General features: G+C 43.3%; 1 protein-coding gene across 5 annotated transcripts in view; it reads left to right on the top strand.

Moving 5' to 3' along the window:
• The window catches only part of ITSN2 (intersectin 2), a 123,538-nt gene that overhangs the window by 72,409 nt on the left and 32,659 nt on the right, over positions 1-18,470 (top strand). For all 5 annotated transcript variants that reach the window (XM_039532534.1, XM_039532531.1, XM_039532532.1 and 2 more), the window contains exons 19-28: positions 463-584; positions 6,380-6,555; positions 6,805-6,949; positions 8,970-9,175; positions 10,241-10,305; positions 11,230-11,396; positions 11,766-11,811; positions 11,888-12,009; positions 12,700-12,796; positions 13,963-14,154. In XM_039532534.1, the coding sequence (XP_039388468.1) occupies positions 463-584; positions 6,380-6,555; positions 6,805-6,949; positions 8,970-9,175; positions 10,241-10,305; positions 11,230-11,396; positions 11,766-11,811; positions 11,888-12,009; positions 12,700-12,796; positions 13,963-14,154 (1,338 nt within the window). The remainder of the gene's footprint in view (positions 1-462; positions 585-6,379; positions 6,556-6,804; positions 6,950-8,969; positions 9,176-10,240; positions 10,306-11,229; positions 11,397-11,765; positions 11,812-11,887; positions 12,010-12,699; positions 12,797-13,962; positions 14,155-18,470) is intronic.

The following is an 18,470-nucleotide window of genomic DNA, read 5'->3' as shown; positions in this document are numbered from 1 at the left end:
GAAGGAAATGTAAAACTTCTATACACAAATGAAAGAAAATATTAAAACACTGACTCTGGAGAAGATATTTAACAAGAAGAGATGGGAAGGAAGACTTGCATCCGAAGAAGTGGGCATTCACCCACGAAAGCTCATGCTGCAAAACGTCTGTTAGTCTATAAGGTGCCACAGGATTCTTTGCTGACTTCATATTATGACTAAGCAGATCTGTGTCCACTACTACTCCTGTTTATTACGTTAATCATAATAGTCTGTGCGATGTTCTGCTCCTTCCATCTGTTTGTTGTACCCAGTTCTCTCTCACCATACACTTAGACTGTAAGGTCTTTAGGTTACGGACCATCCTTTTGTTATAGCAGTGTATAGTGCCTAGCATAGTGGGGCCCTGAACAAGCTTGGGGCCTCTTGGCACTACTTAAATACCAAAATAATAAATACCACTAATGCTTTTTCTTCTTTCAGGTAATGTAGTTAGTACCATAGAATCTAGGAATTCAGCTGTCTTGGTGAATTACAGAGCTTTATACTCATTTGAAGCAAGGAATAATGACGAGATGAGTTTTAATTCTGGGGATGTAATTCAGGTAAGACCAGTAGTTCATGCTAAACTAACCACAAGAATAATTGACATATGTCTTCATCAAAATTAATGCTTGGTTTTGTTTTTTTTACATACATTTTAGATCTGTTCAAATTTACATTAATCACTTCATTTTAGGAGGGGGTAGTGGGATTGATTTAAGCAATATGCACCTCTAGGACTGACATGTTATAGAGGAGTCGAGGGTCAAGGACTGGTACTGACTACTATGAAATGCTCAACTTGGAAATCATTATTGCTGTTATAAACTTTGTAAAATGAATAACAAGAATAAGCTAAGTAATCACTGCCCTCCTATCTCTAGTGCAACATTTTGCAGGTATGCAAATAAGACAGCAAAGAAAATTGCCTGTAGCAATGCAAACATAATAAACATTGTCATAGATAAAAGTGTATAAAACAAGATTATTCGTGGTGCTGGAATTATTAAATACCTGACCTGCCTGCTTCGAATAGGTTTGAGGGTTTCCCCCAAATAATTAAATATCTGAATAGTGTTCTCTGTTACATTATCTGCATGGTTCTTCGAGTAGATGCAGGTGTGGTCTGTGCGCACCCAGCTCATCATAGCCAGAGACTTTTGCCTAGCAGTCCCCATAGAGGGGCGGCTCTCACACCTCATGGCTCTGGCCCCTTCCTTGGCTATTGGAGGCAGCACTGCTCCAACCCCCTCAATTCCTTCTCACTGCCCGTGGCTGGAGTCAGAGATTTGTGCGGTTGTAGTCTCACAACCTCACATTTAGTCTTAGCCTAATTTAAACACTGTCCTTCCTGTTGAGAGGCGATCCCCAACAGTGACCCCCCACCTGCAGTGCTTGCTTTGCCTCGGCAAGGCCCACCTTAAAGAGTGTGTATCATTTAAAAAGAGGACTCAGTTGGTGCAGGATCTTTGTCTCAAGTAGCACAGGTTTGAACAGGCCGTGTGGCCTGATCTGGTACCAAGGCCCTCCTCAGGTAAAAGATTGCCCTCAGGCTTGAAGAATGCTGCCACCTCTTGTTCTGGGGCAGGTGCCTTGCTGAAGAGGCAGAGGAGCCGTTCTCTATTGTCAGCACCGAGGAAGAGGTCTCACAAGACCAATTGGGACTTGTCCAGGTCACAGAGGGCGACTCCTCTTTTTCCCCCAGGAACAGCACAGACTGGCACAGGACCAGTTCCGGCACGTGGGATGGTGTGGGCACGTCTGACCCTTCCCTACTACTGAGTGGGAAGGACAGAAACACTGTACCATTGATTCTGGTTCCAGCCTTTGGGTGTCCATTGAGTCTGGTACTGACAAGGGAGATGCCACAGACCTCCTCTGCCTTTTGCGCCCAACCTCGCTGTTGGTCCAGGACTTTCCCAGGGCTGTGCCTGTTCTGGCCCCTCTGATGGAGTGAGACGCTGAACCTTCATGTCTGTTGGCACCATGTCCAGACACTCTCCTCACTGTGGTGGGGATGGAGCCAGTACTGGAAATGGTGCAGGGGACCTTGGCACCAAGACCCTTTCTGGTCACACTGCATTGAAGTTGCAACCATTGACATTGACACATTTGGGCACTCTCAGATCACTGTTTGCACCAGGACCAGTGCTGGCTGTGACACCAGTGTGCTCAGTACTGACAGAACCAGATTAATCAGGGATACTAGTTCCAACTTGGTTCTGGGCAACAAATGAATTGGACCGCCTATTGAATCCCTTGGGCATCATTCCACCCATACTGCCTGAGATTTCGGGGCTCTCATTCCGAGTCAGAGTCGTCATCCTACACTCCACATCCTGATGAACCTCATGGGCCACCAATGGAAAAGTGTGGCTCCCAGGGTTGGCGTGTGGGAAGGAAGTCCCTGGCCTGGACTCTACTGGTCACCAGTGCTCTACCTGTTACAGTGGCCTTGGACTCAGTGGGATGTTCCTTATTAGCAGAGATCCTGCTTTTCATCACATTCAAAGCCAAAGTCACCCTCATGGTTGATGGTGGCTTCAGATCAACTGCAAGCCCAAGCATCAGCAGTCTGCTCTCTCCTGGGTACATCTTCCCAGGAGTGAAAGCCAGTTTTGGCTCAGTTGAGACCTTGTCGCCAGACAGTGCCATGCTGAATGGTTCATCCTCACCTTCTATTCTGGACAACTTTAAGGTATACCAGGACCTCTTATGCCACATACCCACATCACTGGGCATCCAGGCAGAGTTTCTCCAAGAGAACACACACAAACTGGTGGATATTTTACAGTCCGATGTCCCTGAGAGAGTGGCCATCCTGGTCAGTGATGCGATTCTTGAGTCAGCAAGAGCCCTGTGGAGTACATCAGCCTTGGTACCACCAGGGGCTAAGTGCGTGGAAAAGTGCTTCTTTGTTCCCATGGAGGGATGTGAGGGGTTCTTTTTCCACCTGGCCCCAAATTCCCTGGACATGACATAGCAGTAAACAGCACCCCAGCAGGGTTGGTTCAAGTCTACCCCCAAGGACAGAGACTCCAAACGGTTAAATCTTCTGAGCAGGAAGTCATATACCTCATCGTCCTTACAGTTTAAGATCACAAATCAACAAGGTTTGGTGGCCAAGTATGATTTTCTCAGTTGGTCAGCTATGTCTAAATTTGAGGACCAGCTGCCCGCGGTCTTGTGTGAGGAGTTCTGAGCATTCATTGCGGAAGGCTGCTTGGTGGCCAAAATGTTCCTGCAGTCTGTCTTTGACATTGCAGACACTGTGGCCAGAGACATGGTCTCGGCAGTAATTATGAAGAAAGCTTCCTGGTTGCAAAACTCTGGGATCACTCTGGACATCCAGCAAGCCATTGAGGACTTGCCCTTTGATGGCTAAGTCTTGTTCTCGGACAAGACTAAAGGCACTTAGCCCTGGAATCCTTGAAGGAGTGCAATCTTCAGGTCCTTGGAAGCGTACCTGCCGTCCACGCAAAGGCGCCACGATGTTGCACAGCAGGAGCAACAATATCACCCGCAGCATTCCTTTGTGCAACCTTTCCCCCTGAAACAGCAGGACTATCCTAGAAAGAGGGATAGCTCCTACAATAGGAAGCAGTCGGGCTTGGGCTTCAGACAGTCCACATGATCTCCATCAGCACGGGCTGAGCACCCATTTTGTGTCCTTTGTCCCAAGGAGTGGTCCATCTCTTCTGTCCCCCCATCCCTTTGGGGACAGGTTTGCCCGCTTTTACAATGCTTGGATCTCGATTACCTCTGACAGCTAGGTTCTAGGCACTGTCAGATCTGATTATGCAATCCAGTTCCTCTCCACGCCCCCTTCCCATCCCACTTCTTCATCCCTCTATAGAGACCCCCTCATGAGACACCACTCATTGAGCTGTATTTGTAGTTGGGAGCACTGGAACACTGGGATCACAGCTGTTCTCCTGGTGCTTCTTGATACTGAAATATAAGGGCAGGATGAGAACCATTCTCAACCTTTGCAGCCTCTACAGATTCATCAAGTACATGAGATCCCGCATGATCACTCTATTGGCTATCCTTCGTGTCCTGTGTCAGAATGACTGGTTCACTGCTCTGGACCTGCAGGATGCTTACTTTCATGTGGTGATTCTGCTGAGCCACAAGAAGTTTCTGTGTTTCATGGTACGAGAATGCCACTTTCAGTATACAGTTCTCCCCTCTTCTCCCGCCCACGTCTTCACCAAATGCATGGCAGTGGTTATGGCATATCTCAGGAAGAAGGGACTCCACATCTTCCTCTGCCTAAATGACTGGTTGCCAAAGGGCAGCTCTAAAGGGGTGGTTCTCACCCACATCGACACCATGTTGAGTTTGCTCGACTGTTGGCACTCATTTTAAACACTGCAAAGTCAACCTTGGCTCCCACTCAAAAAATCGAGTTCCTTGGGTCCCTGTTAGATTCCATGAGGTCAAACATGTTACTACCGACAGACCGCTTCCAGGCAATTCAACAGTTTTGCCTCAGTCTGCAATCTCAGTCTTCCATGACAGTGCGTGTGTATCTGAGCCTGTTGTGTCTAATGTCTGTTTGCATGCAGGTGGTCCAGTTCACTAGGTTGTACCCTCATCCTCTTCAGAGGCAGCTCAGGACAGTTTACTGCCCTGCCTTGCATTCTCTGAACAGGTCAGTTTGCATTCTTCCAGCAGTCCTGGATTCCTTGCGCTGGTGGGAGTTCCCATGCAATGCGTGCCAAGGGGTACCCTTTGTTTGGCCCTCTCCAACTAAGTCAGTGGTTACTAACACTTCCCTTCTGGCTGGGTGGCAGGGGAGTGCATCTGGACTCATTGAGGTTTCAGGGCCTGTGGTTGGAACAGGACACCTTACTCCATATCAGTGTGTTGGAACTTCAGGCCATCCACAATGCATGTTGTGCCTTCTGAGACCACATCACATACTCACCAACAATGCTACTGTGATGTACTATGTGAAGATGTGATGTACTATGGGGCAGGGGCGGCACATTCCAGGTTACTTTGCCTGGAGGCAATCAATCTGTGGCAGTTTCGCATTGAGGGAGACATCACCCTGGTAGCAGTCCATTTTCCAGGGGTTCAGAATGATCTTGTGGACTCTCAGTAGTGTTTTCTCCCTGAATCATGAATGGTTCCTGAAGGAGAGTATTTGCCAAGTCATCTTTGCAACATGGAATGTCTCTGCAGTGAACCTGTTTGTGACTAGGGAAAACAGTGTGTCAACTGTTCTGCTCTTGAGGTCCTCAGTCCTCTCTGACACCTTCCACTGCAGCTGGCAGTCAACTCTTCTGTACTCCTTTCCATGTATTTCGGTCATTCCTCAGGTCATCCTCAAGCTCAAAGCGGATCAGGGCAAGCTCATTCTTGTTGCTCCAGCATGGATGAGGCAGTCTTGGTTCTCAGATATCCTTGCTCTGTCAATTCAACCTTCCATATAATTTCCTCTCCATCCCAGCCTGCTCAATCAGAACCACGGCCAAACCCTCCATTTTGCGATCAGCTCCCAGCAGTGCTTGGAGGCTGTCCAACAAGTTCTACTTAAGAAAGCAATTTAATCCAGTATTCTGAAATCCCTAAATATTAGACTTTTTGGTTTTATGGTGTTAAGTTATATATTTGCATGAGAGAGGGAAGTAAGAAAGGTATCTGTTAGTTTCAAGATACAATGAGCTGACCATTCTTTTACTTTTGATTCCCCCTTTTAGAAATATGCAACTCTATTTATTGGATAATTTCAGATACTCATAAAATATTTTTATTAAACTTCATAGTGTCTAATTTAAGATGTGATCACTGGATGGACACATTTGTTTATGTATCTTAGCCAGAAGAAACTTAATGTATATAAAAATTGTTTGAAGCCCGTTTCTTTTACTCTGTGTTTCTACCATGGATGGCACAATAAAATCCTGATGTTGTTTGGGTCTGAAGTCTCACTATAACACAAATAATCATGATAGTAATCTTAGTAACTTTCCAAAAAGCTCCATTAACTTCAGAGGCATGTTATGTCCTCTTTAGCCTTTAAATAAAACAACTGTAAATATGTCCCTAAGGGTGCATTATAATACAAAACCAGCAGTTTACTTTTTAAATGAGGGGGAAAGGATAATTATGTGCTTTATAAGAGCAAATAGCCTTGTTACACAGCTTGGGACAGTATGTTGTTAGGCAATGGGATTCTTCATTTTTTGTTTTTCTTTAAAGGCTAAATTTTAAATGGGATGACAATGCAGTTGATGTGGTCTGATCCTTATGGTCACAACTTTTCCAGTTAAATCCATAGAATTGTAGCATGTGCTGACACAGCAAATATTTTCTCTCATATTTTTGGTTTGCTTTTTTCCCCCAGGTTGATGAGAAAACCGTGGGAGAGCCTGGCTGGCTATATGGGAGCTTTCAAGGTCATTTTGGCTGGTTTCCATGTAACTATGTAGAAAAAATATCAGAAAATGAAAAAGCTTTATCTCCTAAAAGGGCCTTACTTCCTCCTACAGTATTTTTGTCTACTACCTCAGCTCCTCCAGAGTAAGTTTGTTTATTGACAATTCTAATTTTGGATAAAATACAATATGTTATGTAATAGCATTATGGATTACTGCAAATTAAATGCAGAAAATTTATAATAGCAACTATATGAGGAAGACCTATAATACAGCAAGTTAAACTTAGATCTTTTGAGTTCACTGGGCAGCACATGCATTTTGCATATGTAAGAAGTAGTAGGTCTTGCTAATGTACTTTCTAAGAAAAATGATGCTTGTGCTAAATTTGCAGACCACTTTCACCAAGTAGATCAGCAGAAGACACTGATTACCAAAACGTACCTTTCTCAAGCCTAACTGTTAACACAACATGGCAGAAAAAATCCGCTTTTACTCGTACTGTGTCCCCAGGATCTGTTTCTCCTGTTCATGGACAGGTATGTTGGTGAGAATTTTATGTATTTTAAGTTCATGTTAACAATACTGATATACTTTTGTTACACTTATTCTAACAATTCCCTGTAGTAATCTAGACCAGGGGTGGGCAAACTACAGCCCTGCCCGTAAGTCATTTTAAGCTGGCCCGTGAGCTAACGTAATAGGTAATAATTGGAGACATACCAATCTCCTAGAACTGGAAGGGACCTTGAAAGGTCATCAAGTCCAGCCCCCTGCCTTCACTAGCGGGACCAATTTTTGCCCCAGATTCCTAAGTGGCCTCCTCAAGGATTGAACTCACAACCCAGGGTTTAGCAGGCCAAAGCTCAAACCACTGAGCTATCCCTCCCCCCCGCTGGGGAGCTGGGTTGGGGCTGCACCATGTGGTTCAGCCTCACTCTGGCGCTCCAACTGGGGTGCCAGGTTGGGGGCCGCACCACACGGCTCCCGGAAGCCACGCCATGGCCCTGCTCTGAGGGCCTAGGAGCCAGAGAAGGGACATGCCACTGCTTCTGGGAGCCACTTGAGGTAAGTGCCGCTCAGAGCCTGCACCCCTGAGCTTCTCCCCATGCCCCAACCCCCTGCCCCAGCCCTGATCCCCCTCCTGCTCTCCAAACCTCTCATCCCCAGCCCCTCCTGCACTCCAACCCCAATTTTGTGAGCATTCATGGCCCGCCATGCAATTTCTATTCCCCGATGTGGCCCTCAGGCCAAAAGGCTTGCCCACCCCTGATCTAGACACTAAGCCAAATTCCCAGGTGGTGTGATTTGGCTTACTTCTACTGCAGTCTGTGGAGCTATGTTAATTTACACTACCTGAGGATCTGGTCCTTAAACTCTTTCTTCTTCTTTGAGTGCTTGTTCATGTCAATTCCAATCAGCTGTGTGTGGGCGCGCATGCATAACAGCCGGAAGATTTTCCCCCTAACAGCATCTGTCAGGTTGGCCTGGGTGCCCCCTGGAATCACAAGCCCTGCCGACCCGCCAGCCCCTCAGTTCCTTCTTACAGCCAGTGACAGTTAGCTGGAACGTCATTTACCTCTTGCCTTGGCAAGCACCATTCACAGTGTCTGTTGTGTATATAGTTCTTGATACTGTTAGTGTTAGTTATTAGTACTTGTAGTGTAGATATAGTTAGTGTTAGGTTTTCTTTGGGGTTCCCCTCCCCCCCAACGCACTCAGTGCCATGGTATGCTGCAGTCCCTGGGCTTTAAAACTTGCGAGGCCTGTGGCAAGCGCATGCCTAAAAGTGACCCGCACACTTTGTGCCTAAGGTGCCTAGGGGAGAGCCACCAGGAAGACCGGTGCAAGATCTATCACGGGTTTTGCCCTCGGACTTTGAAAGACAGAGACCAACGTCTTAAAGTCCTTTTTATGGAGGCTGCGCTCTGGCCCCAGTCAGACCCTGGATCGGGGGATCCCGCGTCTAGCATCACCTCCTCGGTGCAGAGCATCCCAGCACCATCTACAGGGGAACCAGTGCTGAGAAAGAACTCGTCTTGAGACTCGGCACAGTCATGGCTCCTCCCGTGGACAGGCTGTGGGCAGGCACCTGTCGCAATCTCCGGTGCCACAAAAGAAAAGGAGGCCGGAGAGGGGATGCTCTTCCTCAGCCAAGTCCAAGGAGCCGGCCACTGTGAGACCCCAGTCGGGCCACACCACCTCGGCCCCTCCAGGCAAAAGTCTTTCTACCTCCAGGCAGAAGCCTACCAATGTGTGGGCCCTTCCAGAGCTACTCTTAAAAGCATTGTATATATTTGCTGACACTACAGCCAACATTGTTTTGTAGAACCAGATACATGTCTAAGACATTTCAAACTTAATTGGCCGGTAGGGAGCAGAGTCCAGAGACCACTGCAGAGTCCACATATGGCAGTGCAAAATGCTGCAATCAAGACAGCAAGTAATTCAACTGGCATTTAGGAATGAACACACCTAGAGTACAAGAGGCAATTTTTTGAAACTTGCATAAGTAATAGGTACTAAAGCTGATTAACATCTGTATTTTTACTTAAACAGGGACAAGCTGTGGAGAATTTAAAAGCACAGGCACTTTGCTCCTGGACTGCAAAAAAAGATAACCACTTGAACTTTTCAAAAAACGATGTAATTACTGTGCTGGAGAAGCAGGAAAACTGGTGGTTTGGAGAGGTGCATGGAGGAAGGGGATGGTTTCCTAAATCCTATGTCAAGATCTTGCCTGGAAATGAAAACAAACGAGAGGAGTAAGTGAGACTGTTGTTGTTTTTGTATTCAACAGCTGAAAATAGAGTGAAAAACATAGGGAAACTTTAAATTATGGGAACTAAATAGCGTGTATGGCCTGCACCATGCCATCGTGGGCTGTAATTTAATCAGCTTTCACAAGCTAAGTAATGTTCGGCCTGCTCAGTAAATGGGAGATCTTTCAAGCTGGGTGCTAGAAAAAAGTGGTGTGTGGTTATTCAACAGGTGACATGCTTGTTCCTCTTGATTCAATATCTCAGCATGGTGCTGGCACTCTGCTGCTGGAGGTGTTAACTTTTAGATGACATACAAAATTGAAATGTCTTTGCCTTTAATCATTATAAACTCCCGTGGCACATCTTGTGGAAATAGTGGTGTTTTTCCTAGCTGGCAAAAGTAGTGCCAGACTATCCTAGCATTCAAGCTAACAGTTCAGTTAATTGCTGAAAATCTGAATAGTGCTGCTGTCATGGAATTGCTGCTTCATTCCAACATAGAGGTGATTGCAGGTTGGTGGTTGAAGTAATCTTTGCACATACACGACTTAGTTTTTTTGTGATCTTCTAGAATAAAGCAAATTTTAAATAAATGTCAACTTGTTACACCTAAAATAAAGATTTTGTATATGTCTTGATCACCACAATTTGTGACTGTTTTTTTTCCAAACCCTGTAGCTTAAATTAAGAGTTTTCCATATAGTTAATTGAAGTCATATTTTTTGCTCTTAGGGTAAACCTGTCTTGATCCCCAATAAATTTTTAACTGTTTAGCTTTTGCTAATAATTAATGTTATTGCAGTATTTCTGATATTCCTTAAGCATGACCTATATAATATTTAGGAGATATTGCAGTAATGTTAGTGACTACTTGCAACAGCTTACTAAAAAATGTAATGGGGACAACAGCATTAGTAACATCTGCCAATTGAGAATGAAATAATGCTTGGCTGCAATTTTTTGTCTCTCAAAGAATACGAAAATTACACTGTACTAAATCTTTATAACTAATTGAAGAACGTTTTGTTAAACTGCCAGACTAAATCACTTCGATCTTTATGTCTACAGACCCGAAACTATTTATGCAGCTGTAAACAAGAAGCCTAGTACACCATCTTATACAATTGGAGAGGGTAAGCATGCAATTATAATGTCAGTTACGAAATTATAAAACTAATTTCTGTTTAATAGCATGTAAATTAATAATGGATATGCATAGAATTATACCTTGATCAGGTCTGTGACTGTTTGTTATAGAGCTCTGATACAGTCACGTGTGCTTTTTAGATTCTTAAGTGTATCAGGTTTTTCCTTATGTATTTAAGTGGAGAAGGTATAAGTTCAAATGGGAAAAATAACTTGTGAGAAACAATCTCTGAACTTTTTAATTTGATCTGTATTTACCCATTTTCCCACCCTTTCAGACTCTACAGAATGTATGTAGACTCTGCTTAGAAAAGTCACTTGGGCTTTTGATCTCTACCATGATAATCAGATATTATGGAGTTCACCATGTGTATGGAGTATTCCTCTTATGGCTTTTCTGAATATAAATGATTGTGCTGAAGTGTGGGTCCAAGCTGAAATCTCTCACATATAACAATTCTTAAACTGTGGTCTGTAGACCACTGATAATCCATTGGGCACTCACTGTTCACATGGTACTAACTCTCCTCATTTCCATCTGCTAAATCACATCCAGATACTACAACTATATTATTTTTCCATGTAAGCAGTTACCTGTGGTTGCTACATTTGTCGCAGAAATGTTATGTGCATGCACATCCAAGAGATAATCTGCACAATTGCAAATGGGAGGTGAGATGATTGATGCAATTTAAGTGTGGGGGAAGGTTGGTCCATACTATGAAGATGTTTGAGCAACCCTTATATGAGAGATTTAAAAAAAGTGACTAGCATGCCACTTGTTATATTTACTGTATTAGGGTTTTGATAAAATTCAACTTAGTTTGGCCTCTCTTGATTACAGCTGAAACACTTTTTTACTGTAACTAATGCAGTTTCTCTGTGTGTGTGTGTGTGTTGTGTTTGGACAGAGTATGTTGCACTCTATTCCTATACAAGCGCCGAACCTGGTGATTTGACTTTTGCTGAAGGAGAAGAAATACTAGTCACTCAGAAAGATGGAGAATGGTGGACAGGAAGTATTGCTGACAGAACTGGAATCTTTCCATCAAACTATGTCAGACCTAAGGATCAAGATGTGAGTTTTTGTTTTGGGTTTTGTTACTTTAAGCAAGAAGGTTTTATTTTTGTCTGTATAAGTTTACTGTATTTTGCTAGAATTTGGACTTAAAAAAACCCAACAAGTTACACTGCATGTCTTGTATCTAGGTAGTATGTTCACATACTAAAATTTAGCCATTAAATTGTAGCTCTCTGGTGGTGTATCTGGCATAAATGCTTAGGTCAAGAAAGCGATTTGCCTTTTTTCAAACCATTGTGCTTGGTAAAGGGAAAAAAATCAGAAAAAACGTTATTTGTGGCAAAAGAAGAATATTAAAAAAAAGAAAGTTGCAGTAAATTCTGCTGTTAGCACTGCAAATTAAAATCTTGTACCTTTTGATTTTAGGGTTCTGGTACTGCTGGCAGAACTGGGACACTAAATAGGAAACCTGGTGAGTCTGATGTAACTTACAAACCTTTAGCTTATTGTATTTGTTCATTATTCACCTGTTTTTTCCCTTATTTCAGAGATTGCCCAGGTGACTACAGCATATGCTGCATCAGGGACAGAACAGCTTAGTCTGGCTCCAGGACAGCTGATACTTATTCTGAAGAAAAACCCTAGTGGATGGTGGCAAGGAGAGTTACAGGTAATTAAAGTAAAAAATAATCTTCACAGAATGAATAATGAGGGGAGCAATTTTTGTGATTTAATTTAAAAAGTGAGAAGCTCTTAAGTTCTTTTTGCCATGTATAAATTGTTCTTGAACATCACACTGTAAGTTAAAACCTATATTGCTGGGCCTGTTTCTGTCACTGAAAATCAGTTTTTGTAACCCTGGCAGAATGTAGTGGTCCAGTATTGGCAGTTAATAAAAAGTAACAATTAGCATCAGAAGAACCACTTAACTAATAAAACAGTGCTAACTTAGTTAAAATATTAAATGGTGGTAATCCTCTGATGAAATAGTAGGACCTCTTAAAAGCAGGAGGGAAATTAGTGCAGTAATAGAGGCTCTACTTTCAGAGGTAAGTGCTCAGCACTTTTTGAAAATTAGGTAAGGTGTCTCAAGTGGAGCACCCAAAATCATTAATTACTTTTGAAAATCTCGACTGTGAACTTTCCACTCACTCAGCTGAGCAAATTACAGTGCAACCATACTCAAATATGCTTTTAGTAATAAATGTAAACCAAATTTTGTCTTGTAGATCCATTCAGTGCTTATTAACTTTGTAGGCAGGTTTTTTGTGACTCTTAATTGAGAAGCTGTGCGGGTCGGGTGCTCATTACAATGCACTGGTCAGTTGTCTATTTAATTCTCAAACATATTTTTGTGCAGGCAAGAGGGAAAAAGAGGCAGAAAGGATGGTTTCCTGCCAACCATGTTAAATTGTTGGGTCCAAGCAGTGAGAGAACTACTCCTGCTGCTCTCTCAGGTAGGAAAATAATCTCATTTATATTTAACTTGGAATAATTTTATCTAACTCTTTCCTTACACTAAGTAACAGTCTGTGTATAGTGTAATAGTCTGATTAATTGCCACCTATTACCCTTGTGATGTATTGGAGACCATTGTACCAGGCTCTGAACAAACACAGGAGAGGACAGTCTCTGTGCCAAGGAACATACAGTCTTAACAAACAATGTCTTCATCAAAACAGTGCTGTCTGTGGCTCCTGTCCTGGAATGTGCCATCTTATATTATGGCTTATTGCACTGACAATACACTCTTTGTTTCTGTCCGAGAGAGGAAAGACTGTGTCCAAAAATCTGTAAGGTTTACCTAATGCCGTGAAGTTTTCAGCCTTGCTGACTAGTGAAAGTAGACTGCAGTCTTGCACACCCTGGTTTATGCCTACAGTTCATGTCCTGCTCTCTGAGGAGCCTGCTTCCACATGGCAGCAAGACTTCTGGAAACTTTGCTATTATTGACAATACCCTTACAACTGTGCGCTATGCTTCTTCTAAGGGTGGGCAGATGCAGCCTTGACTCCACATGGATTTTTTGATTGGCTATGAATGTCTTGATGAGAACAGCTTTCCCTGGTTCCAGTTCCTCAAAGTGTGAAAATTCGCTAACTTCTGCTGTGTCGGTACAAGAGCTCCACAGGCATCCAGGATCAAAACCTCTCTCTGAGACTTAGTTTTCAATACACTCTTTGTACACACAGACCTTTTTCTAACACACAATTATCCACTATAAACTAATTAATCCGTTTCTCTGACAGGCTGGGCAGAAAGGGGGAGAAAGATGTTCCACTTATTTTTATGTTTGAATATTTGGAAGGTGAACAGATGCTGTGGTGATGAGAACAATCTAACTATCCAAGTAGATGGAATTGTAAAGTTGGGAACTAGAAAGAGAAATTGACCAAAGTTAATTTAATCTATCACTGACCAGAGTATTAATAAAAGGGGAAGACAGGGCAGTCAAACTGTACTCCCACATCAAGATAAAATCTGTTTTTTGATTGATTGTTTGTCCTTGAAAATGGTTTTAATCTATAGATATTTTCTGTGGGCTTTATGCAGTCTTAACACTGACTTACCTTATACTAGAAGTTTTGCTAACACCTGTTGTGAATATTCTTTTTCTTCCTAGTATGTCAAGTGATAGCAATGTATGATTATGCAGCAACCAATGAAGATGAGCTCAGTTTCTCCAAGGGGCAGATCATTAATGTACTGAGAAAAGATGATGCAGATTGGTGGCAAGGAGAAATCAGTGGTGTGACAGGTCTCTTTCCTTCAAACTATGTGAAGATGACCACAGACTCTGATCCAAGCCAACAGTGTAAGAAATAATTTTTGAAAGCATTTTGCATTGCATTTCTAACATTCAATTGTTGTGTTTAGAACTATTTTGTGCTTAGAACTAGGAGCCCTAGGACTTCTAATGGGTGTGTAAGTACCTCATAACTTCACTCTTCCACTTGACAAATCTACACACAAATATTGTCACTCCATTTTTCAGCCAAGGTTTAGTAGCAGCAGTGCTGCTGTGAGGCCCCTAAATAAACATTACACCTGTGATGCATTAACCTTGCTTTTAAATTGTTCACAATATTTGATAATTTGCAATGAGTCAGTGCAAATGTACTTGTTCTACTGTATTTTATTATTTTTCTTTCTTTGAATTTCTACAAAATATGAAAAACACCTATCATAAGACTGTAGGCAGCTTTGGAATACATTAAAAGTACCTACCAACTTAAAAAAATAAACATAAGCGCAGCAGCTTCCCCAAACTATAAAAAGGAAAGAAAAAGATCCCCACCCTAAACAGTGAATCCCAGCCTACAATATATCCATCCCAATCCTAAAATCATCTCTGCTTCTTCAAAATCCTCAGGAAGAGATGGGCTTTGCAGCATGTCCTCAAGATCAACAAATGTGGATTATTTGGGGGCAGCCTGGAGACTGAATTCTAGCACAAATTTGTGTAGTTAATGTAAAGGATACATGTTATGTTCTCTTTCTAACATACAAGCACTGGTAAAAGTTCTGTCTTTGGCCTCTCATTCCAGTGCTAGGTCACTACAATTTTCACTCTCTCAGCCTTTCATCCTGGGTCAGGGACAGTATGATGAAATCAGTTTTGTCATCTGGAACCAAGGCATTAATGGCTTCGAACAAACCTTGATGGCTTTGTGACGCTTCCCGGGGGTACCTTACTACCACTGTCCTTAGCGTGAGGAAGTCTTGTCTGTGTCTGTTGTGGGGGTCAGCTCACCAACTCGACTAGCCATGAGCAACACAAGCACTCCCTCTACGTCTTGCAGGCTCTGCTGCTCCTCTGCCAGTTAGCTGTTGTTATACTCCCAACCATTAAGCCCACCAAGTATCTCCCAGGAATGTGCAGGTCCTGCTCCACTGGACACGCTCTGTGTTCACAAATTCACTGCTTCCGAGGAAACAGCAAACCCCAGCTCACCAGTTTCACCTCAGATCACTGCTCCACTGAACACATAGCACTTATACGTGATTTCACTATAAACGTATCTAAGTGTATTTAACAAAGCATAAAGATTCAAGTAATAGCAACTAGAAGTATTGAAAACAAACGGCTATGTGTAAAACAAAATCATAATGAGCATTCTAGAGCCTAGACTTAATTAAGAAGATACTCTCATGTCTTGTAGAGTATTGCTCACCCAAAATCCTTGCCGCATTTACAGCCAGGGTTGGCTGTGGCCCTCCTTTCATGAGACACACTCTGTCAACTTGCCTCCTGGGCAAAGGACCTTGGCTGTTTCCTTGTGCCCTCAGATATATCCTTACAATCTTGTCGTTAGTCATAAACAGGACACCCCAGGCTGTTTGTTTCATGCTGTGAATGTCCTCGCTCGTAGATTTTGCAGTCTCTTCTTTTTCCTTTGGCACAGTATGAGAATAGGCCTACAGCGTGAGGCATACAATACACAAATGACAAGACAGCAAGACAGGTATCTGCTGCTTCCTGCCTGAAAGGAACATTTCTGAAGTATGCTACCTCTTGGTGTTTCCTGTCTTAATTCCAATACCTTAAGAACATAATTTCCCGTATAGATACATAACTCCTTAAATATTATCTGTACATACATTTTGGAATGATTTTTGATGACCAGTGGGCTACTGGCTCTTGGTAGTGTCTTTGCATGCCACACTTTAGAGAACTGTTATGCAGATATCTGACCAAGAGGATCTCTGTAAAACTCTCTGCACCCCCGGGCCACTTGCTAGTTGGCACCAGAAGGTCCTGCATCACAGGTTTTAATTTCTCTTTTACATACCGGGCCCTAGCTCTTCAGTTAATTCCATTCTTCTCTTGATCAGGCAGCAGCTGTCGCTGTAAAATGGGAAAAGTAAAGTAAGCTTTCCCTTCTGGTGTTGCAAATGCTGCTATTTGTAGTTGTCTCAGTATAGAAAAAGTATTCAAAATTCAGAGTGGATCTATATCTTAATAGCACGTAGTATAAATTGATTTAAATAGATACAGGTTCGGCATTAAGCCGGTGCTTTGAGAGTGTTTTGTTTGGATACAGACAGAATCTCAACTACTTGCTAAATTACTTTGGGGCAGGTGTAAAACCAAACTCCTGACCACTTGTGACCATTAAAAATTCTGAGGAATTTCCCGAAAGGATAGAAATGTTAGCCCAAGTGTCCTGATTATGTTTCAGTTTAGATAAATGCCTTTGACCTACCTGAATTCCATGTCCCTTTCAGCTATGAACTGATCTTTACTTCCCATTCTCTGCAGTGTGTTTTTGTGTTGATATGTATTATTCAACAGTTCCTATATTTCATTCCAATGGAGGCTGTCCTGCAGTGGTGGCATAGTGGAGTGTATGAGTTGGGAGGGAGGGGTGTATTTAAAGTACTGGGATTCATGTAGATGAAGGATAAGAAGTAAGTGAAAGATCTTTATGCATGTTAATTTTAACAATATTAGTCCTGAAATTGGGTCATAATTAGACACATAGGCAGTTCTTATTTGCTCACTGCCATGTCGCTAAGTTGGCTTCCTCCCAAATGTGGATCTCGAGTACCAGCATCCCCCACAGAAACAATTGCCAGTCGTGGACAAAATTTTCTTTTGGAAGTGAGTGAATGAGAGAGGGTCTACCAATAGCAGTCAGCAACCATCAGCTGTGTACACTTTCACTAGTGCTTGGTTGTTCCAGTTGTCAAGCAGTTTCTGATTCAAGAAGCAATCCTGTTGATGTTTTGAGGTTCAGGAACTTAATCCTGTAAGTGAACGAAGTACATGTTCAGAAATTACAGCCAAAGTCTTTGGTGCTAAAGTGATGTCATGTGTTTCAGCTGAGTTGGGTAACGGCCACTTGCTGGACATTATATACCACACAACATAGCCAATTTTGTAAGAGGGGAAAATGCATGAAATAGAACTTCAATGGGATTTTTAGTAAGAAGCATGAAGGGGCATATTTAACAAATATTAATGTTATAGCATCATATTTACTATAAACTCTCATTTTTGTGGACATAAGTGGTGTTGTACTAGATCTTCCATAATTAAGGCTGTGAGTTTGTCACGGTGGTCACGGATTCCATAACTTTCCATGACCTCCGTGACTTCTTTTAGCGGCCGTTGCATCTGGCCTGGTGGCAGCTCAGGCAGCCCCTGCACCAGTCTCACCAGCTGCTGCTGGGGCAGACTCGGGCCACCATGCCCCCCCTTCCCTGGAAGCAGGAATTTGGGTGTGGAAAGAGGCAGGTGGTTAGGGCACAGGATGGGGTGAGGTGGGCTCTGGGCGGTACTCTACCTGGAGGGTTCCCTGGAAGCAATGTCAGCTCCTAGGCGGAGGCGAGGCCAGGCAGCTCTGTGCACTGTCTCCACCTGCAGGCACCGCCCCCACAGCTCCCATTGGCCGTGGTTCCCTACCAATGGGAGCTGCGAAGCCAGCGCTCTGGATGGAGGCAGTGCGCAGAGCTGCCTGGCCATGCCTGTACCTAGGAGCTGAGTGAGGGGGATCTTGCCACTGCCGGGGAGTCGCGGAGCCAGGTAGGGAGACTGCTGGACTTGCCAACACTCTCCCCTAGCACCAGCGGGAGTCCCAGGCTGTGTGCCACTGCTCCCCACACCAAAGCACCCGCGGCACCCCTGGGCTGGCGCCCCCTGAAGATTTAGTCAGGGGTGTATAGTAGAAGTCATGGACAGGTCACGGGCTGTGAATTTTTGTTTACTGCCTGTAACCTTTTACTAAAAATAGGTGTGACTAAAATGTAGCCATATCCATATGCTCCATGACTAGAGATTTACTTTCAGTCTCAGAATTCTTCCACTACTGGATGGTGCAAAATGTCTGGGCAGGGCAATAGTCACAAGAACACTCCCTGCTCGGATAAGGAAATGGACCTGACAGTGTGCTAATGTCTGAAAAAGAACCAAGTGAAGTAGGAAGGGAAAGTGAAACAGGAAGTAGGGCTTGAGGAGAGGGAAAACTTTTTCTAAATTCCTGCTTAGAATGCGCTCTTTATTTTTTTTCTGTCTTGACTAGTTGTCTGCAAAGACCCAAATTTCAATCCCTGGTGTCAAGAATCATGTGTCTAAACTTTTGCATGGTCGCGTCAGGAATGCTTATCATGTGTTTAAACACGTGGTCA

Source organism: Mauremys reevesii, linkage group 3 (assembly GCF_016161935.1).
Source record: "Mauremys reevesii isolate NIE-2019 linkage group 3, ASM1616193v1, whole genome shotgun sequence".
NCBI classification, from domain to species: Eukaryota; Metazoa; Chordata; order Testudines; family Geoemydidae; genus Mauremys; species Mauremys reevesii.
The sequence above is the reverse complement of the archived record's forward strand: the minus strand, read 5'-3'. Positions and strand labels throughout refer to the sequence as shown.